The sequence below is a fragment of the Phalaenopsis equestris genome, unplaced genomic scaffold (assembly GCF_001263595.1).
Source record: "Phalaenopsis equestris unplaced genomic scaffold, ASM126359v1 Scaffold000002, whole genome shotgun sequence".
NCBI classification, from domain to species: domain Eukaryota; kingdom Viridiplantae; phylum Streptophyta; class Magnoliopsida; order Asparagales; family Orchidaceae; genus Phalaenopsis; species Phalaenopsis equestris.
Window position 1 is genome coordinate 56,315,130 of NW_018164444.1, and position 17,593 is coordinate 56,332,722.

Below are 17,593 nucleotides of genomic sequence, written 5' to 3' on the forward strand. Positions count from 1 at the left end.
TGGCTTCCCTCCAATGTGATCAAATAAATGAAAATTTAATTTTGATTTAATATTTCTTAAAAGCTTTGAGATTCGTGTTTAATATCCAAATTGCACTTCAAAGGCTAAATTTTCTTTTTATATACAATTTTACATGAAAAAAATATATATTGTTTATTAATAAATAACATCATCTTAAGAGTACATAATTTATGTATATTTTGTAGTGTTATAAGTCAAACATTTTGATGAGTTCATTCAATTGCATTTACACTTTTGACCTCATTGTGCATGAGAAGTGTAGATGAATTAAGATTTATTACGTACTTGTAATAAATATTTGAAGAGGTGGTAGAAATGCAAAGCAAAATTAATTGAAATGGTAACCGAAATTTAATTTCTGATTTTAGTCAAAATTTACCAAATATTAATTCAAATAATTAATGAGAAGAAGCTTGAAATGGAATTTAAGATGGAAATTTTCTAATATAATTATATTCCTAATATTCAAATTTAAATTTAGGTGCATTGACATAGATACCACCTAATTCCTACGTATTTACATATCTACCATCTAAAATAATGTCACATCAAAATACAACCATTTTAACTTGTAAGAACAAAAAAAGTGAAATGAAAATTTTCATGTGCAGCTAAAGTGGTATTTATGTAAAAATTAAAATTTGGGTGTCGGATGTGTAAATACATATGAATTGAGTGGTATGTATGTAAATCTTTCTTAAATTGTAATAAAAATAATTAAAATTCCATCTACTCTAATATTATAATCATTTTAAAATAAATTGAATTTTTTTTTTTTAATGAAATTTATGAGGAGCACATTTTAAATGCAGAGATCAATGAAAAAAGAAAATTCAATGAATGTCAAACCCTAAAAGCCTGAGTGAGCTCAGGAGGCTATGTATAGATAGCAAGATACCAAAAAAGGTAAAGCTGAGTTGCGTCACCCCAAGAATGCCAATTTTGGCCATCTTCCTCACATGGGTCATCTACCACCATGATTTCTTAAACTACTCTCTCTCTCTCTCTCTCTCTCTCTCTCTCTCTCTCTCTCTCTCTCTCTCTCTCTCTCTCTCTCTCTCTCTCTCTCTCTCTCTCTCTCTCTCTCTCTCTCTCTCTCTCTCTCTCTCTCTCTCTCTCTCTCTCTCTCTCTCTCTCTTCTCTCTCATGCACCAAATTACACAATGAGATGTATATATTTATACAAAATATTTCAGAAGCACCAACTTGAAAAAAAAAAAAGGAATTTTGGCTGGGGAATAAACTTTTTTTTTTCCAAGAAGCGAAATTGGTTTCTCTCACCTCCGCAATGGTGGACTGAGAGAAGCCAAAGGGCACCGCACAGGCGGAGACAGGTATAAAGAAGCCAAGACTTCTTACCCCATCATCCCATAAAAGGAGGAGGGAGGAAGAAGGGAGGGAGGGAGACAGTACTGCTGAAGAAGAAAGACAAAGTACACTAACAAAGAAAGGAGGACAGAAAAGGAGCCTTTTTTATTTTCTTTTGCTTGATCTTCTTTTCTGTCCCAACTTATATCCGAAAGTTCCCTCTTTTGCTTGTGCTAACTGAAAATATTTTAGTAGAAGACGAGCTTTCAGCTATGTTGGGCTCTGCTTCTCCCTCAATTGATGTTGAGGACGAATATGAGAAGCTTGTAATCCGAATGAACCCTCCAAGGTCAATCCTTTACCTCTTCTCAGTCATCATTTCTCTCTCTATATCTCTCTGTTTTGGATTTCTGATGGATTTGGGGGGCTTTCTTAGGGTTTCAGTGGATAACAATAGCACCAAGAGAGCCACCTTAATAAAGGTCTTTCTTTTTATTTGATATTTGGGTTTTTATTTTGTTTTTCAGCATTAATATTTTGGTGCTTTGACTTTAATGAAACATCTATTTTGAAGCAGGTGGATAGTATTAATAAACCTGGGAGCTTGTTGGAAGTTGTGCAGGTCTTGATTGATTTGAATCTAACAATCAAAAGGGCTTACATTTCCTCTGATGGAGAGTGGTTCATGGATGGTAAATATCTACATTATTTATTAATTTACTTTTTTTTTTTTTTGCTCATAAGTTGCTATCTTGTTTTGGTTTGTTCCTCTGTAATTGGCTTTAGTTTATTGTCCTTTTCAGTTTTTCATGTTGTGGATCAAGATGGGAATAAGCTCTATGATAGTGAAGTCATTGAACTAATTCAGCAGGCAAGATTCTGAAAATCCCAATCCAAGGCACTATAAAAGACAGAATTTTTACTCTAAAAATAAAAGAAAAAAACAATTTTTTTGGTTCAATTTATTGATCATATGCACGAGAACTTTTTTTTTTGTTTCTGTTAATCTGTACTTAAAAATGACGTTTTGCTCAATCCATTGTTGAAGTCTGCATCTTTGAACAATTCAGGTGTATTTTCTCCTTGATGATTAGTCCACATTAATTCTTCCTAAATTTGTTATTCATGTACTTATTTGACTGTTTTTAGTACTTGTAATATAATTGATTTGCTGTTCTTCTACTAATATTTTCTCTGAGAATTCGAGCTTTTTATAAACTAGTGCTGTGATTCATGTCTGAGATCATCAAAATTTCATTATTCCTACTAACAAAAACTTAATAACCACAGTCACTAAGCTCAAAATCATCCAGCTTCAGATCCCTGAGGCAGTCAGTAGGAATCCAAACTGATTCAAAGCACATTGCAATCGAATTGATCGGCAGAGATCGGCCGGGCCTTCTCTCAGAGATATTCGCCGTCCTCACTGACCTGAGATGCAACATTGTGGCTGCTGAAGTCTGGACTCACAATTCTAGAATGGCTTCTGTGGTCTACATCACTGATGAAGCCACCGGAGGACCCATCGATGACTCTGACCGCCTAGCAAAAATCAAGCAGCTGCTTCGCTTCGTGCTGAAGGGAAACAAGGACAAACAAAGTGCCAAAACTTCAATCTCTATTGGCATGACTCACACCGAGCGGCGGCTGCATCAGATGTTGTATGATGATCGTGACTATGATCGGAATGATTCGTCGGTCGCCGATGATGTCAGGGATGACAAAATCAAGATTGTTGTGACTGTGGAGAACTGTATTGATTGGGGGTATACTGTGGTTTATGTTAGGAGCAAAGATCGGCCCAAACTGCTTTTTGATACGGTGTGCACTCTTACAGATATGCAGTATGTTGTGTTCCATGCCACTGTTATTTCTGAAGGTCCAGAAGCTTATCAGGTTGTCCTCATAATGTTGTTTAAGCTTAATTAGTTTTCTCATTTACATACATATCACCAAATTCTTAATGTATTTGCATATCTAACATCTAAACTTATATTTTTACATTTACACACCCACATATTTCATGCCAAATTAAAAATACCACTATTTTAGCTTCTAAGAAAAATGAAATACACCTTGGAATGGATTGGTATGTATGTAAATCTTCCTATTTTGAAAGTTAGCTTATGATTTATGTTGCAATCATATTTACTAATGTGTGCTTATGTTTTTATTAATCAAATAGGAATACTACATCAGACATATTGATGGCTGTCCTGTGAGCTCCGAAGGAGAGAAACAAAGACTGATTCATTGCTTAGAAGCTGCAATAAGAAGGAGAAGCACAGAGGTAGTACCCACCACAACACTCATAAACCTTCAATTCTGACTCAACTAACTCATATTTAAAATTCAGGGTTTAAGGCTCGAGCTCTGCAGCGAGGATCGAATAGGACTGTTATCCGACGTCACGAGAATCTTCAGAGAGAACGGGCTTTCGGTTATTCGAGCTGAGGTTTCGACGAGGGAGTCTCAAGCCATGAATGTGTTCTATGTAACAGATGCAGCAGGGAATCCAGTTGAGAGCCACATAATTGAAGCTGTGAGGAATGAGATAGGTGAAACAGTGCTGCATGTGAAGGATGGAGAAGGCTCCAAATCTCCATTGCAGGACAGTGGAAGATTCTCTCTTGGAAATCTTTTCAGATCTCGGTCTGAGAAATTTCTTTGTAATTTGGGTTTGCTAAAGTCCTCCCCTTAATTATTGTTAATTAGGGTGATTAAGGCATAAGCTGCTCATTAATTAGAGTATGATTATGAGGTTAGTGATGCTCAACTTGATGTTGATCAGGGCTTAGTTGATTCTGTACATATCTGTGAAGCAAATTAAGTGGTTCTGTCACTGCAAATTAGTTTTTTTTTTTTAAAAAAAAGCTTCAGTATAATTCTTAGATGGACTTCAGCTGTGCTTCTCTTTAATTTTTTCTGAGTCATCTAGCAATTGTGGTGACAGGAAGATGAGTTGTAAGGCAATGCATGGCGAGCTTGATGAAGAAATTATTAGCTGCGGACTCTGTATAATGAGTACAAAGATGTGCCCTCGTGTTATCCATGTATAGAACTACGTATATAATCAGCACTTCATAATTTCTCAAGTTGAAAGGCCATTTTTTTGAAGTCAAATATGACAAATTGTTTCATCGGGATTACATACATAGCTCTAGCACTTGGGTAGTCCCAAAGTAGAGCTTTATATGTAATCTGACAATTATGTTAGAAATTAATAGTTAGAATGTGCTTTGAATCTGCAAAAAATTTATGTCTGGACTCCTGACATAGCTCTACGTGCAGACTCCAATAATATGCCACCACATGTGCTACATCGCAGAGGTTATTTCGGGGTTATTGAAGTGGAATCGCGGAGGTTATTTCAGGGTTATTGAAGAGAAACTTGTATATTTCACTTCAATAACCCAGAAATAACCGAAAAATAATCCTGAAATAACCTCAGCGGTTCCATTTCAATAACTCCGACAGTGTTATTTCAGGGAGGTTATTTTGGGGTTAATAAAGTGGAACCACGAAGGTTATTTCGAGGTTATTGTGGAGTCCGCGATTTCACTTTAATATTTTTTAGGTGGGCCCGATATAGCACACATGACAGTATATTGTTAGGAGTTCACATGTAGAGCTATGTCAGGAGCCCAAACATAAAATTTTTCCTTGAATGTGTCTCTTAATTGAAGAGAAAACTCTCTATTAACTTCTGCACAGGCCTTGCACTTTTATATATAATTCACGTGTAATAATTTCTCATGAGTTGACGATTCTCGGAGCGAAATTGTGTGGCTTAAACTTCATAATGCAACCAAAAAAAAAAAAAAAAATTGTAGTCAGATGATGAAATGGATGTCTGACTTAACCTCCACCCATCAAACAAACCCCTTCTTCATATGTCTGCCAACAAAGTAGAGAGATAAATAATAGTGACATTCAACTTGTTTTTCTTCCATTAGATTCCATAGAAGCATGAGGTAAGATTGATGATGGCATGACATGGAATGGAACAAGATGTTGTTGGATGAATTACACTTTAGTCCTTGTAGTTTCCTCTAATTTGACTTTTTCTTTTTAATAATTTCAATTGAAGCAATCAAGGCTTATTTCTGTTCAAACCCAAAGAGTGGGGTTGAAGAAGATGAAGGGCAAAGTTTATAATTTTTGGGTAATGGACTTGCAAAGCCATTAATGGCAATGTCTCATTCTTGTTATGAAGAGTTAACATCAATGTCGGAAAATAAATATCTAAAAAAGGAGTGGCTCACATGTGGCCATAATAGGTGTGTTTTCCACGTTTTAAAGCAATACAAGGAAGATTTACATATATACCACTGAATTCATATGTATTTATATATCTAATACTTAAATTTCAATTTTGACATATATATATATGTAAATATATCGTCTTACATGTGCATAAATATGAAATTGTCGCTTATTATATGTTCAAATAATGATATTTTTGATGTGATATAAAAGAGTTGAGTGGTAAAAATGTAAAAGATAAAGTTCAGGTGTTAGATATGTAAATCCATAGAAGTTTGGTGGTATGTACCTAAATGCCCCATTTTTGCAATATTATATTAATTTTGATTTATGATGCAACTATATTCTCTGATAATAAAACATAGAGTGAAGCATTTGTTTGTGCTAAAAAAATATTAAATATGTTATTTATGTGTCCAATTAAAATACAACAACAACAACAACAACAAAAGAAGTGTTTAGCCCACTAAGTGGGGTTGGCCATATACATATAAATCCTCTTTCTCCATTGCATCCTATTGGGTGTAGTATTTTCATTTAATTCTAATAGATTAAGATCATTTTTTATACAATAACTCTATCTTCTTAGAACCACCTCTGCCTTTCTTAACACGAGTTGAATTTGGAACTTCTATCCTCCTAATCGAATCATCAAATGGTCGACAATTAATGTGAACAAACCCTGCAGCTACACCAAACCTATCACCAATCTCTCTAATCTTATCCGCCACTAGAGCTACACCAACCCCATCACAAATACATCACAAATATATTCATTTTATTCATTTCGCATTTTGTCTCTACGTGCGAAGCCCCTCATCCACCTAATCTTTCTCATTTCAACAACACTTAACTTTGTTCTATGCTTCAATTTTAGAGGCCAACATTCTGTGGCATGAAATATTGCACGTCTCACCACAATCTTAAAACAAAATAATTGTTAGAAAAAGAACATATAAATGATAAAGCCTTGTTTGGTCTGAGCCATAGAGTACTGCAAGTCTTCTAACATAGTAACATACAAATGGTTAGAATAGTTGCATGCAACCACTCAATTCTTAGGTATTTACATATCCAACACCAAAATTTCATCTTTTACATATAATCAACATACCTTTCATGCACCAAAGCCTTGCATAAATTCTATATTTCATTTCCAACCAAGATACTGCAATAAATAAATATTTCTGACAAAGTATTTACATTTATGTGAAAGCAGGAGGCAACCCATTCTGCATCTCTCTCCTGCTGCTATCCCTCACCGAATTTCTATTGTCAGTTTGCATGAAAAATATACGATAGATATTGGGTGGTCAGACCTTGCCAATACTGATTTTGTGAAAACAACATTTCATCTTGTTCTTCAATGCCTGCAGACAAGAATGTGATTTCTTATCCTGATAATGAATGGAAATTGTCTTTTTTTGTAATTTTGTTTTTTGCAAATTTGATTTATTGACACAAACAAATATATAAATAAATAATTTTGACAGTGATGTGTCTGGGCTTTTCTTTTCTGATGAAATCTAAAATTGCTGCTGAAAATCTTAATGGCTGATTCTGTTTTTGGATTCTTATATATATATATATATATATATTTGTTTTTTTGGTGTCAAAAGGTTTGTGTTCTTCCACGTAGTGTACTGATTTTGGTGCCTTGGTTGCACACTTTTGAGAAGTTATAATGATGATGCATCTGAATTGAGATGAAAGATTTAGATTGTATGCATAGAAAGAGTAAGACTTGGGCGTTAGATATGCAGATACATAAGAATTGCATTGCATGTTTATGTAAATATATCATTTCATTGAATGCAAATTATAATTTTGATTAATCTAATTGTGTTCTGCCTGAATTGCAGCACAAGTTTTTATTGAATTGTGCTTATGCATAGGAGTGCTAATAAATCGATCCATGGTGATAGTCTTGTGGTTCCATTGGATTGCTAGGAGTGAGGCTAAGCATATGGAGAATCTGATTTCTAAGATATTGTGTTTTATTTACATTAGAAAATTTATTTTTAACATGCGTAGATATGACAAACTTAAGAAACCGGTGTGTATGAACCTATTGAAGATGTTTAACAAGTATAATATTATTATTCCTATGAATTACAAGTCGGTGACTAATCTAGTTTTGTAGAAGAAATCTAAGAAAGGTTTTTTGAAATTCAATACAGATGATAGTTGGAATAGTTTGCTTGCTGGTATTTGAGGTGTGCCGGAATTCTAATGGTGCTTGCATGTTGTGGTATAATGTGCCGGTTTTAGCTACTTCTTCTATCTGTGCTGAAGCTGTGGCAGTGATTATGGCTCTGAATTTGGTTGTTAACTTTGGTTGAGATAATATTGAGATCGAAATGAATTATATGAAACTGTTGAACTATTGAAATAAGAAAAATGAGTAACATTGGCTTTTAATAGTTCATATGAAAAAAAATTCTGCTTTACTAGATCATATGCAGGTACAATGGCTGTTTATTCGTTGTGAAGGCAATCGGTGTACTAGTTGTGCTGCAAGAAGAGGTTTGGATTCTCAAGAGTTTACTTTTCTACTATTATTTCGTTGGAGCTTTCTCATTTGATTAAAGAGGACTGACCAAATATTTCTTATATTAGTGCAAACAATTAGGGCTGTCAAAATGGCTCATTGTTCGCGAACAACTCGTGTTCGGCTCTCTAAGAAGCTCGTGTTTGACTCGTTCATTAAATTAATGAGTCGAACAAGAATCAAAGATTGACAACTATATTATACTACTTATTCCCTAACCAACAATAATTAGAAGCATAACAAAACATTAATAAAGAACAATATTAGCAATAGAAGAGAAGCATGAAGTAAAAAAAGGGAGAGAATGCTACAAGAAGCCCAATTGGTTAAACCCTAAAGTCAAGAAGAAAAAAAAACAAAATCGTAAAACCTATCGTACATTGAGAAATAAAATTCAAACAATAAAAAAAATATATTAAAAAAAAAAAAAACACTATGTGGACACAATAACAATGGAAGCAAACATAGCATAGTTTCAACCATGCACCCTAAACAAAACTAAAATTGCATTAAAGAGGAAAAAAATGTTACAAATCACCCCCTACTCAATTCCTCTCACACCTCAATCCTGCGCACCATCTTCCTCATCATCATCTTCATCATCCGTCATATTATTAATCACCTCTTCCAGTATGCCTTTTATTTCTGCTTTTCTATGCATCAGATCAGTGTTAAAATGAGCACCTGAAAATTAGAACCCAAAGATCAATAGACTTCCAGAACAAATCAACAATATAAAAGCAAATCTGACGACTTCCAAACCTTAAGATTAGCTTTGAGATGAGTGAAGCACGCGAAACAAATTTTAAACAATTTTTGGCATTTTTCCCCACTTTGATTAATGTGTATTTTCATTTAGTTTATTGAGCACTTATTAGGTTTTGAAGCAAAAAAAGAATTTCACAACGCAACAAAAAGCATACCTAATTGCCTAATAATGTCAGCCAGGGTTGCCTGCATCAAACAGAGATGTTAGCACCATCAGCTTTTTTAAAAAAAAGAAAAGAAATCTATAAATAGCATTAAGATATCAAAAAATAAATACTCACAACATTAAAATCTACTTCTTTCAGTATCTCGCTGACCACAGCATGCAATTGTTCTGTAGTCGGTTCGCCAGAAGCATCCTCGGGTTTTCCTAAGAACAAACACAAACCATATCAGAACAAAGCAGTATGGTTGACAGGAATAAAACGTGTGTATTTAATTAGTTATTGTACTCCCAAAAATGGTCCACAAATCTCGAGACAATCTAACGGTCTAGATTAAAAGGGGGGGTAAAAAGAAGATCTTCACTTGATGAAAAACTACAAGCATTCATGAAGCCGACCGGCTGAAGAACTATCAACCGACTGGTGTTAGCCGACCCACGCGATGGCGACGATGACGACCGACCATAGGGCTGACGAGTGGCTGAAGGTCAAACAAAAAACCCAAAGGGTCGCCCAGGCCGATCAAGAACAGATATTCACGAAAATGAACGAACAGGGGTCCAATAACCCCAACAACTCTTAATGTGAAGCTCTCTCAACAACTTTCCCAAGGATCTTCAGAAATGACTAAGCACTATAATCAAAAAACCTGACCGTCCACACTAGGGCCAACTAGCTACCACTCTAAAAAACGAACGGCTACCACTCTCGAAACCGACCAGAACCAGGCAAAATAACTGACCGACACCAACTTGGTTGATTGACCAAAAGACCTCTCGAACAGAAGGTCCAGGCTAGATGAAAATATACCATAATCAATTACAAATATAAAAAGGCATGACAAAAGGCAATAATGCCCAGAAAGCCCCTATTAAAGTAGGTGCATTCGTGTAATTTTTCAGTTTTGGTCATCTATCTCCTATAAATAGGGGGGTCAATAGCATGTATTAGAGACTTGGCTCATCTCAAGACTCATACTTGGTAAGGAGAACTCTCTCCCCTTCTCTTTTGTAACCAACACTTTCAATATATAAAATGGGTCACAGAACCTGAGAATACCACAGTTCGCTCTTCGGGGCAAGTTTGATTGTGCTCTTTTTTTTTCCTCCCTGTGTCTCTCTCTCTATTTCTCCCTCAAGATTTATACCACTCCAATCCTTGGGCAAGCCTCACAAAATAAATCTAGATTCAACATCCTAAAAGATGCGTTGAGTGTGGAACATGCTACCAACAAGAAGAGAAGCAACACGACCGAGGACAAACGTATCTCAAAACTTTTAAACATTGAGCATGCTAAGAAGTTCATGCAACAACAGATCTAAAGCTGAAAATGTCATCTTTGTCGTCTTCCTAGAGGCTTTGACTAGGAGGCGAGTCTCACAATACAGATGGCTCGCTCCCAACAATCAAAGTGAGCCATGGACCGTACTTGCGCATCGCTCGGACAATTCAAGGTGGTTGACAAACAACTCAGCAGATAAAGGGAGTATGCAAAAACTTCTTTGGTGCTATGACAAATTTCTCTAATGTTTTCCCAAGGCCAAATTCACACTTGGGGAACTTGAACCAAAAAAACAATGTCGACATAAACAAAAGAGCCTGCAATGCTCACGCATCGTAAATCTTGGTCTCCAAGCTTGAATTGGATAAAGCTTTGGAAATGATCCCTACCTAATAGCGACCAACTCCGCGAAGGGTAAGGCGCAAATCACCCCATTAGCGAGTCTTGGCGGTTGCTCCCGCAAAGGCAGTGATAAGATCCATCAAAGCCCAAACAAAAGGTGAGGTCCGATAGAGGCGACCATCCGAACAAGTAACTGAGACCTGAAAAAGTCTAAAGCGCGAGCCGAACAACAATATCGCAAAAATCAACAATGACGCCATAGATGTATGGTAGGTAGAAAACAAAAAAAGACGACCGACAACGATGATAAAAATGTCCAATCGATGTCTTAACAACAAACTCAATCCATAACGCCAAGCATAAAAAAATCCAATCTCAAGCTCAATGTAGACAAAGCTTTAGAGGCGATTCCCCTACCCAATTGCAACAAGTTCCTCAAAGAGTAAAGTGCAAATCACTTCATTAGCGAGTCTGGATGGTTATCCACGCACAGGCAGCGACATGTTCTGCCTAAGTCCTGACAAAAGGTGTGGGCCGACCGAAGCAACAAGTCAGAACGAAGCAAAGCAAGATGAAGAGTAAGGTTGTGTCGGGTCGTGAAAAATCATAAAACAGCCGATGATCTTTCTCAAGATACAAGTCATCAACCAAAACAAACATCCATCACCAAGCAATTATCATAAGAAAATAATGCAGTAAAAGTAAAATAATAAATGAAGCAAAGGTATGAAAAAATGATCGAACAATTTCATTCATTTCAACTAAAGAAATATACAACTATTCTATGTATACAAAAGATTTTATTTATAATAGCTTTACCAAAGTTTTTTCTAGAAAAAATCAGTAAGTATCAGGAAGCCAACCGGAAGACCTTCCTTTGCCTTCGGCATCCTAGTCGTCCCCAGAAGATCCCTTAGAACTGGTATAAAGAGAAGAAAATTTATCTAAGTCCGCGAACTTCGAGTCGATCAGTCCGACCGATTGAATCGGTCGATTATTGTGATGTTGCAAACCTAAAACTACTCACATAAAATCTTTTCCAGGCTCGAGTGGGAAGGGAGGGCCTCGAAGAACTCGGTCTTAATCGCCGCCATCTATGCTATCAAATCCATGTTTTCTTGCTCGTTGATCTACAAAAGATCCTGAAGAGTAACAATCTCCTCCTCTACCGCTGTTAGTTTCCTCTCAACTATCATTGCTTGCTTTTTAAACTTCTTAGCAAGCCTAGCTGTGTTCTCAGCCCTTTCCGAGGCAGCGGTCCATTTCATCTATGCCCGGTCTAATCCATCGATTGGAGGTGGAAAGCATCTACGCCTTCAGGTGGTATAGATCAACATTCTTGTACAGTTCGGGTCGCTCAAGCGCCCGAAGAGATTTGGCAAATGCTCGTGACCAGATCACCTCCACAAAGGCGGACAAGAAGACTTCAGCAAATTGTGAATCGCTATACCAATCCACCTCCCAATCAACGACAGTGTATTGGCCATCAAAAGAATTTAAAAACTTAACCCCTTGGCTCTCAAAGTGAACCCAATCCACAGCCATTTGTCTTTTTCTCTATTGGAAAGAGGGAGTAAAAAATTCAATTCAGTAACTGGCTCCTTGTCTTTCCTATGTTGTACTTCCTTTGGAGAAATTGCCTCCGGGTCTATTTCAGACTCAATTCGGACATAAGAGGTAGGTTGGTTGGCCTCGCTCCTAGCAGATAAGCCAATGAATAAAGGATCGTGACAAGATGAATCCGACTGAGCTCTCGCCCCTTCCTCGAAAGATTCTACCTCAGCACCACACTCTTCGGAACGACCAGAAGGCTCCCCAATCGCTGACCGACAGGAGATGAATCTAGGACATGTATCAAAGATTGCATGAGCCGAAAGTCTCCTTGCAATGATGGTTACTTCACCACGGGCCTCAGTCGGCTTTCCTTAAGTCTCCGCAGCTTCTTGCCAAAAAAAAACTCCTTTTGCCTTGGCCTTCTTTCAGGCCGTCAAGGCAACAACTACTCCCTCTTGACCTTTGAAGCGTCAAAGGTGGCGCACAAGTCTGTTGTCATTCGACCGAAAATCCTAGAGAACAAGACCCTATTCACATTCACCGGATCGGTGTGCCAGGGAACTGAGAGAAGTTGTCCACCAATGTGAGCCCCTTGATCCAAAAGTAGTTTGTACCCTTCTTCTTCTTGAAGGCATCACCAAGCGGTACAGTCAGGATGGCCCAGCTCTCGAAAGATGAAGCAACAAAAAACTTAAACTTCCAACTCCTTAACTTTATTTCCCAAGCATGAAAAAGTAGAACAGGCCGACCGTCCCAAATTGCAAGTATTCGTTTGCTTCACTCGGCTCAGTCGTGACAACTAGACCAAAAGTTTGGCGAGTTTCTATTCGTAGCCATCGAAAAACAAACAAGAGGAAACAAATAGAAAAAGAAGAATGGATGAAGAAAAAACCAAGAGACAAAACTCATAGAAAAAGATAACATGCAAATGAACACCTGAACCCCTATTTATAGGAACCCAACAGAAGTGGAAACAACACGTGAGGATTTGAGAGGAAACATCACATAAATACAAAAAATGAGACAAAAAAAGAAAATAAAATATTTTATTTCAATAATAGGGCAATTACACTCAAATTTTAATCCCATAAGTATTTTACAAACCGGTTCACAGCTATCTCAGCCAAGACAAAACCCCCTACAAACTTGTCTCTTATACATCTTATTGTCGAGCTTGAACTAATTCGTTCAATCAACCTAGGAATGAACCCTCTAAACAAAAGCATCTTCCTGGAGTTCAAATACCTCTCAACGAAGATTAGTTATCTCCCCACACCTCCTCTAGCATCGCACGAAGATCTTTATCCCGTCGAGCCAAAGCAACTTCCATCTCATCCAGACGATGAGTCACGATTCTCGGGGATATCTGACGTCCCTCAACTATTTACTCCCAAGCCTCCACGGGATCAGCCGGGTGATTGGCCATGTTCTCGCTGCCGACCAACGCTTAAAGCACTGGAGTCATCTCCACAGCCGAATTATGGCTGTCGCCAACTATTGAAAAACCCCTAATCTGAGCATCCTCTTCTACAACAAACAAAAAATTATGTGAAGGATAAAAATCTAAAATAAAAAAAAAAACATGCACCCAAGAACGAATCCACCGTGAACCAGATAGCTCCACCTACATCCAACAATAAAAAGTCATAAGTCGGTCATTTTTCATCGACCGACTGATTTCTCCCACTAACTCCCAGTACACCAGCCGGTAGAGAATCGCTCGCCATCCCCAACAGATCCTGAAATTCAACTGAAGTCTTTGTTGAAGAACTGACAGCCGAGCCATCTAGCTCCTTCCGAGTGTCAGGTTGAACCTTCTCCAGAGTCTCCCGGATTGAGTCTGACGACTCCTCTACCTCCAGTTGCTCGGAGGATTTTGGCTTCTTCACTAACTTCTCCGATTTTTTCTTCGGCTCGCTTTCCGATCGGCGTTGTTTCTTCACTCCACGGGCAGCCAGAATTTTAGTCCAGTCGACAGGCTTGAGAGCTGAATTAGATCCCTTCTCCATAACAGCGTTGAAACCGAGTGAATGCAAGGAGAGAGATTCGAGATGCTGAGAACCGTTCACTATGCCTATATATAAGGGTCGTAGGCATGAAAAACGAAGGAGTCTAATCATTGCATTAAATTATAATTATTAAGATTTGATTTGTTGCATAAAATATTTTCTTGTCTTTATAGCAGTTATCACTATCAAAGAGAAAGAAAGTTGTGAAACTTATTATGTACACCCAAAAATAGTCAGCATGAATCTCGAGATAATCTAGAGGTCCAGATCAAAATGGATAAAATAAAGATCATCACTTGACAATAAGCAGAAAGCACTCATGAAGTTGACTGACTGAACAACTACCAGCCGACCGAAGGGATAGCGACAGACGAGCAACTGAAGATCAGATTGACAACCTAAAGGGCTGTCCAGAATTATAAGAAATAGAAACTCACATTAATGAACTAGCGTCTAATACCCCCAACAACTCTCATCATGAGGCTCACTTAACAACTCCCCCAAATATCTCCAGAAATTACTAAGGGACTAATCAAGCAAGCCGACCGGCCACGCTACGGCTGACTGAATACCACTCTCGAAATCGACCAACTAACTCTCAAAACCTACTATCACCAAGAAAAATAACTAATCGATGCCAACTTGGTCGACTGACTGAAATACCCATCGAAAAGAAGGTCAAGGTAGATGAAACGGTACCAATATCAGTTATAAATACAAAAAAGGCACGAGCAAAGACAATAATGCCTTGTAACACCCCTATTAAGGTAGGGGCACTTGTGAAATTTTTCACCTTTGCCCTCTATCTCCTATAAATAGGGACTGCATAAAATGTATTAGAGGTTTTTTGGCTCTTATATCTAGACCCGTACTTTGTAGGAAGAACTCTCTTTCCTTCTCTCTTATAAACCCCACTTTCACTATATAAAATGGGCCACAGAGAATGCAGCACTCGCTTTGCAGATGGGAATAACTTATTCTACAAATAATAAAAACGAATGAATATTTAGAAAAAGCTCCAGGCACATGTAAGAAGAATTTATTGATGTAAAAAGCCTGCAAGGAACTCAAACAAGTTATGAAAAAAATGAAATCTAGCTGTCAGTTGCTAGTTTTGATCCAAAAAACAAAGTCAGAAAGAAGCTCAAACTATCACAATATGACAGCCAGCTTGCATCATTCTAATAAATGTGCCCACATAAGAAAAAATTTTGAAGCTATAACGGGTCTCAAAGTTATTATATTTTCTCTGAGATAAGTGCAATATATGAGAAATCAGTTAAATTTAATATAGTATTCATCTCAAAATAAATTAAACAGCATTGAGACAAATTCTGACAAAAAGTTCTTGTCACAATTTTTCCCCCTTATCTATGTATGAATCAAGCAGGATAATAGCGAGTAAACAAGATAACTCAGCGCCAAAGTGCAAATTCTATGAGATCCTTTTCAAAGCACAAATAATTTAAAAGGAATTTGGCGACATTATACCTTTCTTCTTGGCTACAGTTTTCGACTTCATCTTTGCAATTTGTTTCTTGTTTTCTTTCACTTCTTTTGATTCAATTTTTGCAACCTTTCTCTTGTTCTCTTTTCCTTCTTTCGATGTAGTCTTTTCAATTTGTCTCTTGTTTCCTTCCTTATCTTTCAATGCAGTTCCAGCATTGCTCTTCCTTTTCTCTTTAACTTTTTCTGATCTACGGGACACACCAGAGCTGGAGTCAGCCTCAACTTTCTTTTGGGGAGCCTTTCCTGTAGAATTATCCTTGGAATCCTTTTTGGGCGTTGATTTCTTTTTGTCTGTCTTCGAACGAATTTTGTTCCCCTTACTTACTTTACTCTCTGAAGAGGCTTCTGCTTCATTATCAGTAACAGCCTTCTTTGTAGTAACAGCCTTCTTTGTAGCAGATGAAGATGAACCTTTTTTAGATTTAGTACGGGAGGCCTTTTTTACTGCTGAGGATTTCTCTTTGGATTTAGGCTCCTTTTGCTCATCAATCTCCTCCCCATCTGACAACATTTTGGTTGATTCAGGAGCTTTATGCACATTGTTCTCCTCTTCTGCCTCACTGTTAGAATGTTCAGTGGTTTCCTCCGCATCCATTTTATCTTCAGATTCATCATTAATGTCAACTGAGCCAATAGCCTTAATTTGATCTTCCTTGTGACCTTCAGTTTTCTTACGGGCTTTCTTCACTTCATGTTTCTTAATTTTTTTAGGTTTCTGCAGCAACAGCAAACCAGTTAGAAATCAAAAGACAATTTCTATATTTTATGAGTAAAAGTGGGGGCAGGGGACATCAATAGCATCTTTATTTAGGAATCGACTGAACGCTGTTGACGCAATTTAAAAAACTGGAGCAGTAGAGGCATAAAGTTTCAGAACAGACTCAACCGTATTAGCGAATGAGCAAAAATGCAATAAATGATGGCAGAAGCTGCAATTTCTAGGCAAAAATACGATAAAATGTGATGATGGATAACTCATGATAAGAAATCATTAATGCAACTAGTCCGATGCACAGTATGAATTTATGCAAAGAAAAAATGAGAGTTCACGTCCAGTAAGTCATCAGCTAGTTTGAAAAAAAACAATCTTTTAAATATAACAACCCATTAATGAAATTAAAATCCAATCGATAATAAAATGATCAAAATATTCCGAAAAATTCAAGTGTAAAATTATAACACAAAATCAATCAGCAAAAGCAGTTAACTTCCACAAACGGGACTTTCAACATGTCAAACTTTTTATCAAAATAATGAGTGCTACGAAGTCAATATCAAATTATAGAGATAAAATATAACAGAGAATTTTATTAATAAAACTGAGAATATAGAAAAACAATATTAAAGCAAAACCCAACCATAAATCAATATAAGGAGAACTGAGAATTCAGTAATTGCGCTTGCGCTTGCACTAGAATGAATCATAAATCCAACTGGGAAGATAAACTATTCAATTTATAAATTAATTTACATGCTTAATACTACTATTTATAGACGCCAAATCCTTGGGTTATTGGCTACAATTGAATTGGCCCAGTATAAGCCAATCTGATTTCAAATAACCATCAAATTTACACTTAAACCTTATCCAAAATTATTGAAATTAAAAAAAAATACTCAAAATATTGTATTTCACATAAATAAAAAATAAAAAAATTTAAAAAAAAATAACATAAGAGCGCTATCTAAAAATTTCTATAAAAAGAAATCTACAATAATCCCAAATATTGAACCCTATTATAGTCCAGAAAATAAGGGAATATACTGAATTAGTCGCACATAATAATTCTTGTTCCACTTTGGCATAATATTCCTATAA

At 36.7% G+C, this 17,593-nt stretch overlaps 2 protein-coding genes across 2 annotated transcripts in view; one reads left to right on the forward strand and one right to left on the reverse strand.

The window, feature by feature from the left end:
• Window positions 1-1,139: 1,139 nt before the first annotated feature.
• Window positions 1,140-4,190, forward strand: LOC110020595 (ACT domain-containing protein ACR4-like). The gene is made up of 7 exons (XM_020718753.1): window positions 1,140-1,678; window positions 1,766-1,811; window positions 1,907-2,021; window positions 2,133-2,200; window positions 2,620-3,225; window positions 3,515-3,619; window positions 3,686-4,190. Exons 1-7 carry the CDS (start codon window positions 1,602-1,604, stop codon window positions 4,028-4,030), a joined length of 1,362 nt encoding a protein of 453 aa, XP_020574412.1. The 5' UTR covers window positions 1,140-1,601; the 3' UTR covers window positions 4,031-4,190.
• A 4,363-nt stretch (window positions 4,191-8,553) lies between these two features.
• The window catches only part of LOC110020587 (protein DEK-like), a 51,756-nt gene continuing 42,716 nt past the window's right edge, over window positions 8,554-17,593 (reverse strand). The window contains exons 7-10 of the mRNA XM_020718741.1: window positions 15,757-16,489; window positions 9,196-9,284; window positions 9,070-9,100; window positions 8,554-8,830 (exon numbers count right to left, since the gene is read on the reverse strand). Coding sequence (XP_020574400.1) covers window positions 8,709-8,830; window positions 9,070-9,100; window positions 9,196-9,284; window positions 15,757-16,489 — 975 coding nt within the window. The 3' untranslated portion in view covers window positions 8,554-8,708. The remainder of the gene's footprint in view (window positions 8,831-9,069; window positions 9,101-9,195; window positions 9,285-15,756; window positions 16,490-17,593) is intronic.

Bases quoted from the DNA above. Each gene is read 5' to 3' on its own strand.
- LOC110020595 (XM_020718753.1), top strand. From the start codon at position 1,602: ATGTTGGGCTCTGCTTCTCCCTCAATTGATGTTGAGGACGAATATGAG. The intron at 1,679-1,765 runs GTCAATCCTTTA...GGGCTTTCTTAG, and splicing joins ATCCGAATGAACCCTCCAAG to GGTTTCAGTGGATAACAATA. The intron at 2,201-2,619 runs GCAAGATTCTGA...TAATAACCACAG, and splicing joins TCATTGAACTAATTCAGCAG to TCACTAAGCTCAAAATCATC.